This window comes from Epinephelus moara, chromosome 20 (genome assembly GCF_006386435.1).
Source record: "Epinephelus moara isolate mb chromosome 20, YSFRI_EMoa_1.0, whole genome shotgun sequence".
In the NCBI taxonomy this organism is placed as follows: domain Eukaryota; kingdom Metazoa; phylum Chordata; class Actinopteri; order Perciformes; family Serranidae; genus Epinephelus; species Epinephelus moara.
Window position 1 is genome coordinate 33,958,341 of NC_065525.1, and position 16,729 is coordinate 33,975,069.

Below are 16,729 nucleotides of genomic sequence, written 5' to 3' on the forward strand. Positions count from 1 at the left end.
ATCAAATCAAAATGACTTATTATGGTTTAATATGGGGCTGAATCTAATTATAAGTGAGGAAGAGGCACATGGTTTCCCTCACATTATTTTTATATTTAGATGGTTTGGACGATTCTTAACTGGATCTGGTTCTTAATTTCCCTCCCTACTCTTTTGGCCATGATGATTGAAATTGAGACATTTCTAAAAGCCGGACAGAAAGCTGCAGCCATCACCTCTAACTCTTCTAGGGCTGCCCCCTATAGTCGACTGGAGAGGTCATTAGTCTGCAAGATTTCATTGGTTGCTTAGTCGCAGAAAAAAACCCTGCGAAACTCTATTTAGAGCTACACCTCATCAAAATAAATCAAAACCTATATGACTGGACCATGTGGGAATTTAATTTGAAAGGACAGACACAGGAAGTGGCCACACTGAGCAGTCAGACAGGAGTCAGGTTATAAACCAATCACAGCTGACAGATATCTTTCCCTTCTTCTGTAAATATTCAGTCTGATAAATGCGGAAAAGTTGATCATGTGAGTGCAGGGCTACCCAGAGCTTTACATCTGTCCCACAGACGATAGGCCGACACACTTATAAACAGCACCTGGAAGAAGATCAGCTCTGCACTCAGGACTTTTTGCCAACCTCAGACGCAACCTGCCACCGCGCTCTTGAAAGCTGGCACAAAAAAGGCACAAGAGTAGCACCCAGCGCCCGACCTCACGCTTTCCAGGTGGTTAAGACGCGGCATGTGTACGGCCCCTAATTTCCAGGGCTGGTACCTGTGGTTATTCAACAGGCTAGTTAATAACATGTCGGGCAGGAAATCCAAAGTGTGGGATCATTTTGAGAAGGTGAAGGACGAACCCAAGGTGATATGTAAACTCATCTTCATTGGTCGACTACAAACATGACGTATCATCTGAAACATGGAAGTAGCTACATGCCCATTAGCCCACAGCGTCATTAACAGGCGGCTCGCTCAGTGTGTGACGTGCACTTGTAGATAAAATATAGGCCTATATTAATGAAGGTTCATTAGTACGGTTTTGTATTTCTCTGTAATGTAGCACAGTGTTAACAATGTTACTGATACTATTCTTTCTCACACCTTCAACTCAAACCATTGTGTTGCCCCGCCCCAAATATATCATTTAATAATTAAATTAATATCATAAACATGCAGGCGACTAGTCGACTAATGGTCCTAAATGACGACTGTTGGTCAGCTAGGAAGATTCTCAGTCGGGGGCAGCCCTAAACTCCTCACAATCTTTTTCTACTTTTTCCATCATGGCAGAATCAGGGTTTCAATCATTTGACAGGTGACACAACAGAATGGCATCAATACATCAATGTGGAGTCTTTTTGTATTTCAATGTGACCTGAATATTGTGTTTTCTGCATTTGTGTGAGCGGACCTGGTTGAGGTAGTGGTATTCCTCAGGTTTGAGCAGATGGAAGGACTTCCTCTCTTCTTCACTGGCTCCGGCCAACAGGTAGTAGAAAACATGGTAGTTCCTACAGACACACACAATCACAAATAACAAGTTAGAGGGTGTGAGTCTACAGCACAAAACACTCTTCCTGTATTGATTCCTTGAATGATTTAAAATTCCCTCTGAGGTGAACCGAGGACAGGAGCGTTCACACCTCCTCGCTGCGCTGAAACGACGCCTCAGGGAAGAGACTCTATTCAAAGCTTTGGAGTACAGTGAAAGAAACACTCTCTGTCTGCAGCTTCTGTCACAACCCAAACCTGTGAGCATGTAACAAATAAGTCACACCGTAACGACCCGGCGGGCCCACATTTCACGTCAAACAAAGCGGCAGTGTGGTTTGTGGGCTCGAGGTCAGGAGTAATGCCTCTGTGACAAAGGCTGAGGCTTCGGCCAACGCACCCAGATGTAATTCTATTAGAGCTGGAAACAACCTTCACGTCCATGCACGGGGACACTTAGAGCCTGATGAAGTGGTGGAAAGATAAAAGGCCCAGAGAGGATATTAAAGAATCAGGATCTGTGATTGGTGGATGGGTAGAAGGATGTTTTCAAATGAAACTGAGTGCTTTAATGTTAATGAGCTACTAATAATACCTCTATGAATTGTTTTAATTTCATAACTGTCACCGCTCCTGCTGTGAGTGCAGCCACTTTGAGGTTTTCTATCATTCCAACTATCTAACAAACAAAACATGATGTTACATAATCCTCCTGAGAGGGCTAAAATATAATCTTTTTTTATGTATCATCATCAACAATTGGTATAACAATAACAACAAATATGTATTTATTTATTTATATTATTATTTATTTAATTGATCTAATGTTATTATTATTATTATTATTATTATTTAGTTATTATTATCATTACTATTATTTATTTATTTAGTTATTTATTTATATATTAATGTATGTATGTATTTATTTATTTATTTATGATGTTTTGCTAGCAATTTCAATACAGTGAGGATACTTGTTGTCATTGTTGTAATTAGCTCTATCAGTAGTTCTATCAGTAGTTTTATTATGGTTTATCTATTGATTTTGTTTGTTTGTTTTCGTTTTGTTACCTGTTTTCCTGTTTCTTTTTGCCTCGTATTTTTAATTATTATTAATTAATTATATTTTTTACACTATGATGTATGTTTGCTTGTGTGGACCCTAGGAAGAGTAGTTGCTACCTTGTTAGTGACTAATGGGGATCAAAATAAACAAATATAAATAAACAATAAAATGAATCAGCACTAAATATAACTCTTGATGACTATTAACAAGTAATAAACATTGAATGAGTAACTAAAATAGCTACTTAAACTAGCTGGCTGGCTGGTTGAAGTCACAGCAGTAAACAATAACATTGGCACTTACAGATCAGGTTTCTTATTGGTTACAGTCTTCTCAGGCCAAAGGGCACTCGTTATTTCCCAGAGCGCAGCCATTACCGACATGGATACAAATCTAAAACCACTGCCCTTGACCTCAAAAAGATTTCTGCCCACAAGGCTCGATTTAAAGGAGCAGCATGTAGAATCAAGTTTCATCTAGCAGAATGTTGCAGAATGCAACTGTGTTGTACTCATGCTCCATGACAGATCTTCTGTGGTCTAAGATTATTGCCTTCATCAATACAGTGATGTCCTCCGCACTGGTATGGACACCAATGCTTTGTCTATTAGGTGTACTGCTGAAAGGAGGTGGGCTTAACACTCACCAAATCTCATGGTGCAGGACAGCACTCATTACTGGATGCAGGATAGTGCTGCGGCATTGGAAAACTTAAGGAGAGGTTTGACGAATGGCTAAAATCTCCTCCTATGACAGACGATGTTACAAGCACGATTGGTAAGACATCTACCTGAAAATATGGGGCCCAACTTCCAGGTGAGTCTTGTGATGCCCTGGGGCCCAAAAAGACTTTTTTACATTGTGAAAGAGACATCTGTAAATCAGCGGATAATTTCTTTATTCATTATTTTTTCATTAAGCCCTAAAAGTTTTAAAATGAACCAAGAGCCGAATCCAGAGTTATTGCCCCACCGACATTGATGTGAGCAAGGCACACGACCGAGCGTTTGGAAGGCCGGGTTAAAGGAAATGTTAGTGCATTAGCTCTATGGGCAGTGGATGTATTAAGAGACCTGGATAAGGCTTTGGAGGCGGGACCCTCTTCATTCCTATGAAAGCTGCTCAGTGGCAATTTCCGTGGTATAAAACACCCAGATGATCGGTGCTGCTTTCGCATCATTGGGCCCATAGAGGGGACGCACTAGAGATGCACTAGACACTGAGTCAGCTACTTCCTGTTTAGCACTCTGCTAACTTAAATGGAGATAAAACGATTTAATCACCAGGCTCCTCTAGACTTTCTAACTTTGATCAAACTGAATAGATCAAATTTTGAGTTTGAGAGTTAACGTCAGTCTGTGGGAAAAGTCTTTTGTTGTAATTCCACAATTTGACCACTATTTTCACTACGGGCTAATAGATGTGGAAGATCCCATTAATTTAGTACCCTGGATGTTAAACTTTTTTTGCTTCATGCCTCCATCTCCAACGCTGTATCCAGTTCTCTTTAGACATCCATGGTTTTCCCCTGCTTCCTGTCTTTGTGCTAAGCTAAGCTAGCAGGTTGCTGGCGGTCATGATTATCATATAGATGTGAGAGCGGTATCAATGTTGTCTTCAAACTCTTGGCAAGAGGAATAATTCCTTTTGAATTTTGATGCTACTTTATTTTGACAGTGTAGAGACTGGAAACAGGGGGAGAAGAGAGACGAGTATGACATGCAGCAAAGGTCCCAAGGTTGGAATCAAACATGGGGCATGGCAGTGACGTGGCATGTGCTGAAACCACTCTGTTACCAAGGTGCTTCATGTTGGTGACTACAGCTAGTAGTACTACCACTGTCAATGATCACAAATTAATACCTGAAACAATACGACTAATGACCTCAGAGAGAGCAACAGCTGCTGAAAACAGCACCAGCCCCAGAGTTCATCAAAGATATAAAGCACGTCAGCATCTGAGGTCGAACAGAGGCAACCTGTCATGAGACTGGAGTTAAGATTTAAGACAGTTTGCAGTTTATCATCATCCTGCCTGCTCCCCCACCTCTCTGCTTCAGGTCCAAGCCGTCTGGGGGGTCCTGTCTTTAGTTTCTACCCTATCAATATGGCCGCCAGTGCCTGTCATCAGCGTGAAATAGAAACTCGGGGCCAATCAGGGTTAGAGGGATTAGATGACTGGTGGAGGGTTCAACATTGTGTTTTGCCTCTATTACACCAGTGGGACCAGTGATTTCTCTATTTTTTAATGTCACCAGGGAGAGACGAGCGATACGGGGACAGAGCCAGTCGAGAAGAGACGGTGTTTGTGTTGTCTGAGAGGAGAAATTGTAGGGATGTGTGTACAGGTGGAAATTCCTCTGCATGTGTTTATGTATGTGTGAGTGTGTGTGTGTGTGTGTGTACGCGACGTAGGAGATTCAAACAGTGACTGCTGGTGAGTAAAAAAGAAAAAAAACAGTGAGAACAGACAGAGTTGCTGTTACACTAAACCAGAATCTATTTTCTCATTCACCCAAATAGTTTTGATGCGTAATTAGAATTAATAAACAGTAACGTCCCGAGCTCATTAATGACCAAACTCCAAAGGAAACCTGAGAGTCTGCAGTGTTAACTCAGCAAGCAAAGGGCAGAGGCCTGTTTCAGATGGACACCCGATATATCCTCAGCTCACAGAGGAAATGAAGGCTATTTTAGTATTAGGTTTCTTACAGAAAGATCACATCAGTGCAGAGATATGGATTTGACATAGTATCTCTCAAACATGTGGGAATATGACTCTCTGTGTTTCTAATTTTTCTTTCTTTCTTATTTGTGGCTGCACCAGGGCTCCTTATTTTCAGCTTGTATAGATTTTAACTGAAAGAAAAAAAAGAGTAATTTTGTAAAGGAGCAGACTGGTTTAACCCTTTGAAACCTGAGCAAATTGGCTTGATTTCTTTTAAAAACATAGGAAGACGCCAATGAGCAATGAACTAAGAAATGACACAAAAAAATTAGCAAGAAATTAATAAAAAGAGAAAATTAAAAACATAAAAAAAATTAAAAACAAAAGAAAGAAATAATGTTGAAGAAACAAAAGTGTGCCTGAAAATTATAAAAATTCTGTAACAGAATTAAAAAAAAATGTAATAACAATAATTATGAATATAGTTTTTCCCCTAGCTTTTTCCCCCCTTGTTTTTTTTAAATAAAAGTTCTCTAAATCTATAATTTTTTTGCACTGTGTGGGACATTTCTTACCAAGCTGCTCGTCACCTTTTTTCCCATGTTTCTGAAACAAATGTCACCAATTTGCTCAGGGTTCAAAGGTTTAAATACTTGGGAAAGGCGTCTGAAAGCAGCACAACAACAGTGATGTCACTCCAGGTTTCAAAGGGTTAAAGTGATGTTAACGTGGACTTTTAAATCCACAGACTTCAAAAACGGCTTTCTGCTGCAACAAGATGCTGCTGACATGATTTTAAAACAATCACTTTTCAAGAAGGGGTTAGGAATTAGAAAATTGGCTGCTCATTCTGCACCAGAGTAAAAGTAAAAAATAAAAACTACAGAGTGCACGCAATAATCAAAATCAGCGCTGATATCGTATCATGATGAAACTGATTTACACCCCTATCTACCTCATGTGCTAGTGGGCGTCCCTTTTATGTCACATTGTCAAAATAAAATCTAACCTGTGAGGAAGTCTGGGACAAAATCTTAACATGTGAGCATGTCAGAAATGTGTGAACGACATGACCAAACACTGAGCCAACCAGGTGACAATGTGTCAAAACACAATCTGTCAGATGTCCCGGTGATGAAATGATCCGCACAGAGTCTAATTTATTCTGAGAAATCATCCACAGTCCCTGCTGTCAGTCTGATCTCTGCTTCCTGCGTCTCCACTCACCTCTCATTGTGCTCCTGGTACACCAGACGTGATTTCTCCAGCAGGTACTTCTCCACATACGCTCTGAAAATAAAACAAAAACACAAACAGACACACACACCATGTGTGAAAAAAGCTGCCACAGCTGATCTGATGTTCCCTCAACATAGAGGGAAAAAAATTGTGTTGCAGACTCGTGTAATTATGAAGAAATAGAAGAAAACTGCAGAGAACATAAAAACAGATGAGAGGGACTATTAGTTATCTTATTCTATGCATTTTTAATAATTTGTGAAATTAAACTTATTACCTACTGCGTCTCCAGATAACTGATTAATTCTACTTCCTCTCTCTCACACACGAGGAAATTAAACTCTATTAATAGCAGTTATAAATTTACAGTCAGCGTCCAGTGGATGCTTCTTAATTATATTGTTAACTGTGGTATTAGACAGATAACTATGGCTGTCAAAACACCAAATGTCACCACTCCATCAAACAGCATTTGTAGATGTGTGAATCATGCACTTGCACATACACTCACTGGCCACTTCATTATGTACACCTGTTCAACTGTTTGTTAAAGCAAATAGCTAATCAGCCAATCACGTGGCAGCAGCTCAATGCATTTAGACATGTAGACATGGTCAAGGCGACCTGCTGAAGTTCAAACTGAGTATCAGAATGGGGGAGGAAAGGTGATTTAAGTGACTTTGAACGTGGCATGGTTGTTGGTGCCAGACAGGCTTACAGGGTTTACAGAGGATGGTCCCAAAAAGAGAAAATATCCAGTGAGCCAAAATGCCTTGTTGATGCCAGAGGTCAGAGGAGAATGGCCAGACTGGTTCAAGATGATAGAAAGGCAACAGTAACTCAAATAACCACTGGTTACAAGCAAGGTCTGCAGAAGACCATCTCTGAACCAACAACACGTCCAACCTTGAAGCAGATGGGCTACAGCAGCAGAAGACCACACCAGGTGCCACTCCTGTCAGCTAACAACAGGAAACTGAGGCTACAGTTCACACAGGCTCACCAAAACTGGACAATAGAAGATTGGAAAAACGTTGCCTGGTCTGATGAGTCTGGATTTCTGCTGCCACATTCAGATGGTAGGGTCAGAATTTGGTGTAAACAACATGAAAGCATGGATCCATCCTGCCTTGTATCAACGGTTCAGGCTGGTGGTGGTGGTGTAATGGTGTGGGGGATATTTTCTTGGCACACTTTGGGCCCCTTAGTACCAACTGAGCATGGTTTAAACACCACAGCCTACCTGAGTATTGTTGCTGATCTGATGAATCTATGCCACGGAGAATAAAGGCAGTTCTGAAGGCAAAAGGGGTCCAACTCAGTACCAACATGGTGTACCTAATAAAGTGGCCAGTGAGTGTATGTGGGGTTCATATATGTGTGTCTCACCCTCTGACGGTGCCACTCTCCTGGTAGTTGACCTGAATGAACTTGCCGAAGCGGCTGGAGTTGTTGTTGTGGGCAGTCTTAGCGTTCCCAAAGGCCTGAGGAGAAAAATGGAAACACATCAGAATGTAGGCAGGTGATAACTGACAGGTGTAAGTGTGTGTATGAAACAGAAAGACGCAGACATCCTTAAAACTTGTCTGGCACACTAAATGTTTGGATAAACTACTTAATGGGTTGTAGCAGAATACAAAAAAAAGCTCTTCGTGTCTGCAGGGTCTTAAAAATCCTGCGTTTCTTCTGACAAACTTTATGATGGGAACTGAACTCTGATCCAAAGTGAAAAAATGTGTTAGGAGTTGAGGGAAAAGCTACCAATCACGGCACTGTAACAGAGGTCATGAGGCACAGGAAGGGGCCCACAAGAGGCACACACACACACACACACACACACACACACACACACACACACACACATCAACCGTGCCCTAAACTGCCAAATTCCTATAAAGGCAAACACACAGCAGAGCGGAAAACAGACACAGTCACTATTTGTGGGAGTTTGTGGGCATTTCTGCTAACACACACACACACACACACACACACACACGCACACTCACACACACACACACACACACACACACACACACAGACGCTCACACGCACACAAGGAGTCCATCATTAGAGGCCTCTGGAGGACTCATTCAGGTTCTCATTAGGTGTCTCATGGGCCCCAATGGAGCTGGTTAGTTAGAGGGGAGGAGAGGAAACAAGGTGTAAAAACAAGGAGAGAAGAGGAGATGAAACAAGGAGAGGAGAAGAGATGAGAGAGGAACGCAAACAAGGAGAGACAAGGGGAGGAGAGAAAAAAGGACAGGAGGAAACAAGGAGAGGAGAGGAGACAAAGTGAGAAGATGAGAAGAAAAAAGGAGAAGAGAGGAGAGAAGAGGAGGGAAAACAAGGTGGGAAGGAGGAGAGGAAAGATGGAGAGGAGACAAGGAGAGAAGGAGAGAAAACAAGGAAACGCTGAGAAATCAAGGTGTGAAGAGGAAATGAAACAAGGAGAGATGAGGGGAGGAGAGAAACCAAGGAGTGGAAAGGAGAGGAGATGAAAGAGTGCAGGAAACAAGAAGCGGAGAAGCAAGGGGAGAAAAGCAGGAGAGGAGAGAAAACAAGGAAAAAAGAAGACATTAAACAATGAGAGGAGAGGAGAGGAGATGAGCAAGGAAAGCAAACAAGGAGAGACAAGGGGAGGAGAGGGAAAAAAAAGAAGAGACAAGTAGAGAGGAGGAAACAAGGAGAGGAGAGAGAAAACAAGGACAGAGAGGGAATGGAAATGGAAAATTAGATGAGACGAAGGGAGGAGATGAAAGAAGAGATAAAACAAGGAGAGGAGAGGGCATGAAACAATGAGATGAGAGGAGATGAAAAAGGAGAGCAAGCAAGGAGAGGAGAGGGGAGGAGAGAAAACAAGGAGAGACGAAGAGACAAGAGGAAACAAGGTGAAGAGAGGAGACGAGGCAAGAAGATCAGAGGAAACAAGGAAAGGAGAAGAGAGAAAACAAAAGGAGGGGGAGAGGGAGGAAGGAGAGGAGATGAAAAAGAAGAGCAAACGAGGAGAGGCAAGAGGAGGAGAGAAAACAAAGACAGACAAGGAGACGAGAGGAAACAAGAAGAGAGGACACAAGGAGAGAAGAGGGCATAAAACAAGGAGAGGAAAGGAGATGAAAGAGGAGAGGAAGTAAGGGGGAAAACAAGGAGAGAAGAGATGAAAGAAGTGGAGAGACAAAAAAGGAAAATTGGAGAATGTGAGATGTAAAAGATAAAAGCAAAATGTGGGAGGAGACAACGAAGGTTGAGGGAAGGGAAGAAAGGAAGATCATAAACAAATGAGATGACACGAGAGGTGGTCAATAACAAAAAGAGAGAAATTAAAACATAAAGAGGAGGAGTGGAGGAAGACGAGGAGAAACATGAGGAAGAAAGCAGGAGAGGCGTGAGACATTAGAGAAACATATTTTCACATTTCAGCAGCACAGGTCACAGAGGCAGGCGTGAAACTACAGACTGATGCAATCAGTGTTTTGGAGTTATGATAAATTACTAAATGAGAACCAGCAGAGAGGAGGGAGGAAGCGAGGGAGGACGAGAAGGAGGGAGGAGAGGAGAGACAGAGGGAGAGGTGGGCGTCAGATAATTGATCATGGCTGCTGGGTGAATACTACAGCTCCTGAATAACACGGTTAATAAAAGTTAAATCCTGCTCCTGAATCAGGCTTTGATCTCTGTGATGATTCATACAATAACTCCCCCAACGCCGCCGACCTGACACACATTTCACAAGCCAATCAGGGCAGAGATAAGGAACAAATACAGCCACAATACGGTTCATCTTTTTTGGGATTTCTCCTCCCCTACACCACACATACAACACTTCTATCCATCTGTCTGTCTTTCCTCTCTGCCTCATCTCTATTGGAGCTTTATAAAGAAATGTCCATGTGCTGAGACACGAGTGGACGACAGCAAGATCTCCTTCAATCCCCCGCCCGATCCAAAATGTAAATCGAAACTGCAATTCACATGGTAATGACAGAGCTTTCATCCTCAATAATTTGCTGGATATAAGAGCCGCTCTGTGGCCAAATGTTTCCAGTTTTGGAGGAAAATCCACTTCCTGTAACGACAGAGTGAAATGAGCACCAGCTCTGATGAAAACTGTCACTGACAATCAAACCACCGCAGGCACAGGACGCAAACTGAGTCATGTTTGTGTGTGCGGGGAGATGTAGGTACTGTCTGAGCTCCTGATACACACATGTGTGTCGCGTGTGGGTGCACGCCATGTGTAGTTTGTGTATGTGTGTGTGAAAGAGATTAATGAGCAGGGCGGCAGTGTCTGGATGATTTAGTGGTGAACTCTGCTTCATGGTCAACGCCTGCTGTGACCACAGCACAGGAAAACACACACTGCGAATTGGTGATTGCTTTGTGTGTGTGTGTGTGTGTGTGTGTGTGTGTGTGCTGTACATATTAGTACAAAGAGAGACAGGGAAAAGGGAGTGCACAAAAAAACAGAGTTGGCCAGCCAAACACTGAAACTAAACAACAACAAGCGCCAGAATAAATGTTGGCACTGCACAAACCACGGATATGTTACGTTTGTATGTTTCATATGTTGTGGATACATACATTTCATTTTTCAATTTTATGTTGTGACAGTGCTGTGGTTCGGTTCAGGCACAAAAACATTTGGTCAGGGTTTGGAAAACAACATGTCTGGGCTTAAAATATCTGCTTTTGTTGCTACAAACACCGCTGGACATGTCCCGAGCAGTCGTTAAAAAACAACCGCTGTTGTTGGTTTCAAAACAGTAGTGTACTGCTTAGCAGCCGTCTCGCCTAGGTGCCATCCAACATCCAGCATACACCATCCCCTCTCCTCGGGATGAGACATTCAGCTCATGTACATGTCATCTCAACTACTTTCTTTATGATCAAACATAGACTACGATATACAAAACACAGTGACAGATACAAAGACCAAACAAGCCAAACAGCCATTTTTTTATTTTTTTATTTTTTTTTTAAAGATATTTTTCGGGCATTTTTAGCCTTTAATGGATAGGACAGACAAGTGTGAAAGGGGGAGAGAGAGAGGGAGTGACATGCAGCAAAGGGCCACAGGCTGGAGTCGAACCCGGGCCGCTGCCTTGTACATGGGGCGCCTGCTCTACCACTAAGCCACCGACGCCCCCAAACAGCCATTTTTGAGAACTGGGACAAAACCCCTTAAAATTACAACTTATCAACACATCTATTACTTTTACATCATTTATTTACATGAAATAAATATCATTTTTAAAATATTTTGATCTGCTTTCATTCTTTTAACTTCTAAACTTGCCCTGTGCCAGAAAACAGCCCTATCACAGACAAGACTTCACAACTTTTAACAATTAAAAATGTGCTAAAAGCCTTCAAAATCTATATCATTGGAGTAAAAATTTACTGTTTTAATTATCTTTGTTTTAAAATATATGTTTCATAAAAATGCTGGCCCTTTAAACATGTGTCCGAGATTTTTGTGAACTTCGTCAGATCTCTACAAAAACTTAATTTCATCAGGCATTAAAGGGGTCAGCTATATCACAAGGACTTCTGTCTCACTTCCTGGTTTCCAAAAAAGGCGGGAATGCTGCTCAAGCTTTCTATTTTACGATAAATTAATTAAATAACTTTGTCCAACCATAACATGTTTACTACGTAGCCCTCTAAATCAAAACTAAATAAGAATTATGGTTTAAAAATGTGTATTTTGAGAACTATCAAGAGAACCATTAGCATCTTTGAAAAACAAAATGGCTACTTCATTAGATCTTACTTAAGGCATCCATCATGTATGTTATTTAAGAAAAAAATTAATCATTGGGAGGTTGGCCCATTACGAGATTTGCTAGTCAGACTTTTAAAATATTTTTCCCAGCCTAACTGAAGAGTAAAAATTATTATTACATTAGTCAAAGAAAAATTTATTTCCATTTGCAGCATCATATTTGGCAGTATGGCTCTGTTCTGGGGCCTCCCTGCTTTTCCTAGGGCCTATGCCGAATGCCCAAGGCAGAGAGAGCACATCTCTCTGCCCTTCCATGCGCCTACATGGAAAGCCTAAGGCAGGGAGAGCAGCAGCAAAGACCCCTGGGAACGGAACAGAGCAGCATCAATGACAAACAGAAATAACACTGATAAGTCAGACACAGCATGAAAAGAAGGATAACACTGATAAGTCAGACACAGCATGAAAAGAAGGAGCTGGGGTGGAGGTGGAAGCAACAGTAGGCAGGCCAGAGCAGCTTAAACAGGGCGCCCTGAATGAGATTCACCAATTGGTTACATAGAAATGAAGCATGTGATCTATCAGCTGACTCCCTTCAATCAACCAGCTGCTCCATCAGTTGATTGGGCTGTTTGAGATCAGCTGATGTAGCTGGGATGTGAGCTGAGCTTGACATCGTGTCCTGACTGAACTAACGCTATGTTGTTTTTCTTGAGCGCAATAACTTATTTAATGTGCAAATATACATGCGCACTTTTTTTTTATCTCATTTTAACTGCATACGTTGGAAATGAGTGTATGAAACATATCTATAATTGTTTAGAATGTGAGTGGAATGGAGGAATTTATTTATTTTTTATTACTATTTATTATTCATTTTCCTATATGAGCCAGGTCCTTGAGTGCACCTGAATTTTGTTGTATGTTTGTACAATGACAATAAAGTCTTAACATGTCTCGTCCAGATTTTTATTCCTAAAACTAACATTTTTTTATACAATACCTGGCTTTGTTTGGCTCTTGGTCTAAATTAATGACAGGCATTAAGAAACACAGCAAACTGTGATTTGATGTTCTTTTGATGAAAAATAAGAACAAGTATCACTAATTGAATATGTGCTGTTCCCATAGACTTAAAAAGCTGAGTTGTCATTTCAATTTGAAACTCAACGTGACTAAGAAGAAACTGAATTAACCCCAGCCGTCACTGCATCGCCTGTGGTGCCATATGGAGTCCAGAAATAACCAACATCAGTGTGTTAAAAACAGCACCACACAAATCGTCCACGAATCAAAGATACAGCGCTTAGCCGGCCATATGTTAGATTTTATGTTGAGGCAAATGTGCTGACCCCGAGGCTTAATCCTGCTTTAACTGTGTGTGTGTCTAAGTGTGTGTATCTCTGAGTTTAAGTCCAACACTGGCTCCATACTAGCAGTATGCTAATGTATGCTTATGCACCGTGTTAGCCCCTGTGGGCTCTTCCACGCTGTCACATTACGTTAGCCAGTTGTTTCCTCCCATGCTGCAGAAAGCAGCGGCTCCTCAGCCTCAGAGGAAGCAAGCAGTGGTTCTGCTGCTATTTCAGACCAGGATTTAGTGTTTAAAGTGTTGAGGGGACATGATGGGAGCTAGCCCTGTTAATTAGGATGTCAAGACCTTCTTCAAAGCGGGGCTAAAAACAGCTCAAATACTAATTCTAATAACATGGTGCTGCTCTTTCTCTCTTTGTCTTCTCACCAGTACAGCTGCAGTGTTTCCCCAAACACTCTCAAAAACCATTTGGTGACCTAGATTATGGAAAACAAGTGGAGACGTGCCAAAACCACTGCTGGGCTAGCTTCCCTTAGCTCGTTTCTTGTATGGAGTGCTGAGTGGTTGAAATTAAGGATGCTGGCTGCAGCACCATGGTGACCAGCTGATGGTGACTGCTTGTTTCAGCAGGATGCTTTGTTCATATCCAGGTCAGAGGGAGTTGACATTATGTCATCTGCAGATGTTTCTGCTTGACTGGTCCCTCATTAATCAAATCAACTGTTTGCTAGGTAACGTAAGCATGGCTACTAATATTATAATATCCACGACTTCAGTTTAGAACATTATCATTCCATCAAATAGGCGTTATCAGTGGTTATCAGTGTTACAGATAAAGGTTAGAAAGTTCCTGCTACACCTGCTGGTATGATTACAAAGTCATTAGCTATTAAATGGCCATGTTTCTTGTTATGCAGCGACATGTATATGAGCTGACTTTGTCATGGAGAGGTGGAGGGGTCAGTGAATGGTGTGACATCCAGGAAAGATGGCTGCCAAGCTGCAGACCACCGTTTGCCCAAAAAAGCTGTTGTTCAGCAACACATCAAAGTGTTTCCAGTGGCGTTTGTGCCCCCAAACAAGTTTTTTGTTTTTTAGCAATACATTGCAGCCTTTCCAGAGGGGTTCAGGCCCAAAACTTGGGTGTTTTCTTAGCCACACATAGCTGCGTTTCCAGCTGTGTTTTACCTCCAAACATGGCTGTTTAAAGAGGGACCACAGTGTTTCCAGCAGCATTTTTGCCCCGAAATATGGGTGTTTTTTAGTGACACAAAGCTGCAGCTCCAGCCGTGATTTTATCCCTGAACATGTTTTTTTTAGCAACACATCACAATGTTTCCATCAGGGACTATTCCCCCAAACAATGATGTATGTCCACTGGGATTTGGGTATGGCATGGGTGTTTTTTTTGGTGACACATTGCTGCATTTCTAGCAGTGTTTGTGCCCCCAAACAAGGGTGTTTTTATAGCGACATATCGCAGCCTTTGCAGTGGGGTTAATGCCGAAAAACACGGGTGTTTTTTAGACACTGCAGTGTTTCCAGCAGCATTTGTGCCCCAAAAGTGTGTTTTTCAGCAACACATGGCTGTGTTTCTCTTGTGTCCTCAAACGTGGGTGTTTTTTAGCAACGTCACCGGCTTTTGCGCCACAAAATGTGGCCGTTTTAAGTCAACGTAATCTTTCCTAACCATAACTATGTGGTTTTTGTGCCTCAACATAACCACACATTAACTACAGCATTGTTGAAACATAAAGAAACATAATTTTGTCGACAGCCATTTAACAACGTGATAACTGTATTCTGAACATCGTCGTCACACTGATGCTGATAACCACTTCTAACGCCTAGTTACAGAATGGTAACGTTTGATCAGTTGAAAACTGAAACCCTACTTGACTTTAGTCTTTAGTGCACACTGTATTGAGTGACAGTTGTCATTCATAAACTTCACATGAGGCAGATATTGCTAGCTTTCATTGCACTTTGAATCTGAGCATAGCACATTGCCCACGACATTCACTTCCTGCAGAGACAGTCCTGTGTTTGTCCAGAGCTGCTCCAAAAAGTAGGTTATTTTTGTTTCGTTTTGCTGCATGTAAATTTTGCTTTAAAACCAGCAGGTGGGCAGAAACACTGAACCATCTTGCGTTGACTCACTCTGACAAAACCAAACCAGAAACCACTGCATGTATCCAGCCTGTGGGTATCCAGGCAGCACAGCTACACGGTCTGTACGCAGTGTGTCAGTGGAGCTTACACCACACGCTGAAAGATTTTGTTAGCAGATACAGTAAATGCCATCACTTATATAGACACATACAGGCTTGGAGGGAGACAGTAACCCCATTTACTGCTTCATTAAACAACTACAACATGACAGGAGTAGACTGCCAAGTAAGACTGCTGATACGCATGAACAGTTACACATGCCAAACTGCGCTTTTGACAGCTTCATCACCGTTAAAACAGCAATATGGCGACTAGAAAATCCACAGACACACAGACAGAGATTTCCAGAATCGTGATGTTAAGTGTCAAACAATTAAGCCTTCGTACAAAAACTGTGAAAGCTGTTTCATTTGTACAAAAAATAAGTACCAGATTGGCGGGGGGTACATTTCTCATTTACTGCATGTGTGTTACTGCCCTGTGCACTTATCAAAGGCTTCCTCTTTCAAAGATGTGTTCAATAGTTGGACTGCTTCATGCCGGTTTATTCCAGAACATCTGATTTCAGCCCACTGAGCCATTATTAAAGCAGACGTCTTCTCTTTAGTGCTTCTCTGCCCTAAAATCACATGACGGTGTGATAGAAATACAGACAGAGACCTTCACAGTGGGCTGTGGAGGGTACGACACCTACACTCAGTTAATCTACATCATAGGCTCACTAACACTTTCATAGTATTCAGCCTTCTTCTCACTGTACATCCAGGGATGCATATTGATGATGATTTTGACACTTCGGTTTATGGACTAATACCAACACTTTTCCTTACTTGGGGAATATAAACATGTTTTTCTAGAAAAACCTTTTCTTTCAATTAACAAAATGAGCTGAAGTTTGTTCATTTGAAATTGTTATAGGGATACTATGCCAATTTTCAACCAGCTTTTTGTCATAACAATGTGGGCAGTATATGTAAGTGAACTGTGATAAACTTCTCCAGCTCAGAAGTGCCCAGATCTCCCTGCTCAAATCCCCCGAATGATACTTACACTGACTCTAG

General features: G+C 41.7%; 1 protein-coding gene across 7 annotated transcripts in view; it reads right to left on the minus strand.

The window, feature by feature from the left end:
* LOC126407576 (unconventional myosin-IXAa-like) overlaps positions 1-16,729 on the minus strand; it is a 209,180-nt gene that overhangs the window by 104,683 nt on the left and 87,768 nt on the right. For all 7 annotated transcript variants that reach the window (XM_050072586.1, XM_050072585.1, XM_050072583.1 and 4 more), the window contains exons 3-5: positions 7,849-7,943; positions 6,448-6,510; positions 1,407-1,506 (exon numbers count right to left, since the gene is read on the minus strand). In XM_050072586.1, the coding sequence (XP_049928543.1) occupies positions 1,407-1,506; positions 6,448-6,510; positions 7,849-7,943 (258 nt within the window). The remainder of the gene's footprint in view (positions 1-1,406; positions 1,507-6,447; positions 6,511-7,848; positions 7,944-16,729) is intronic.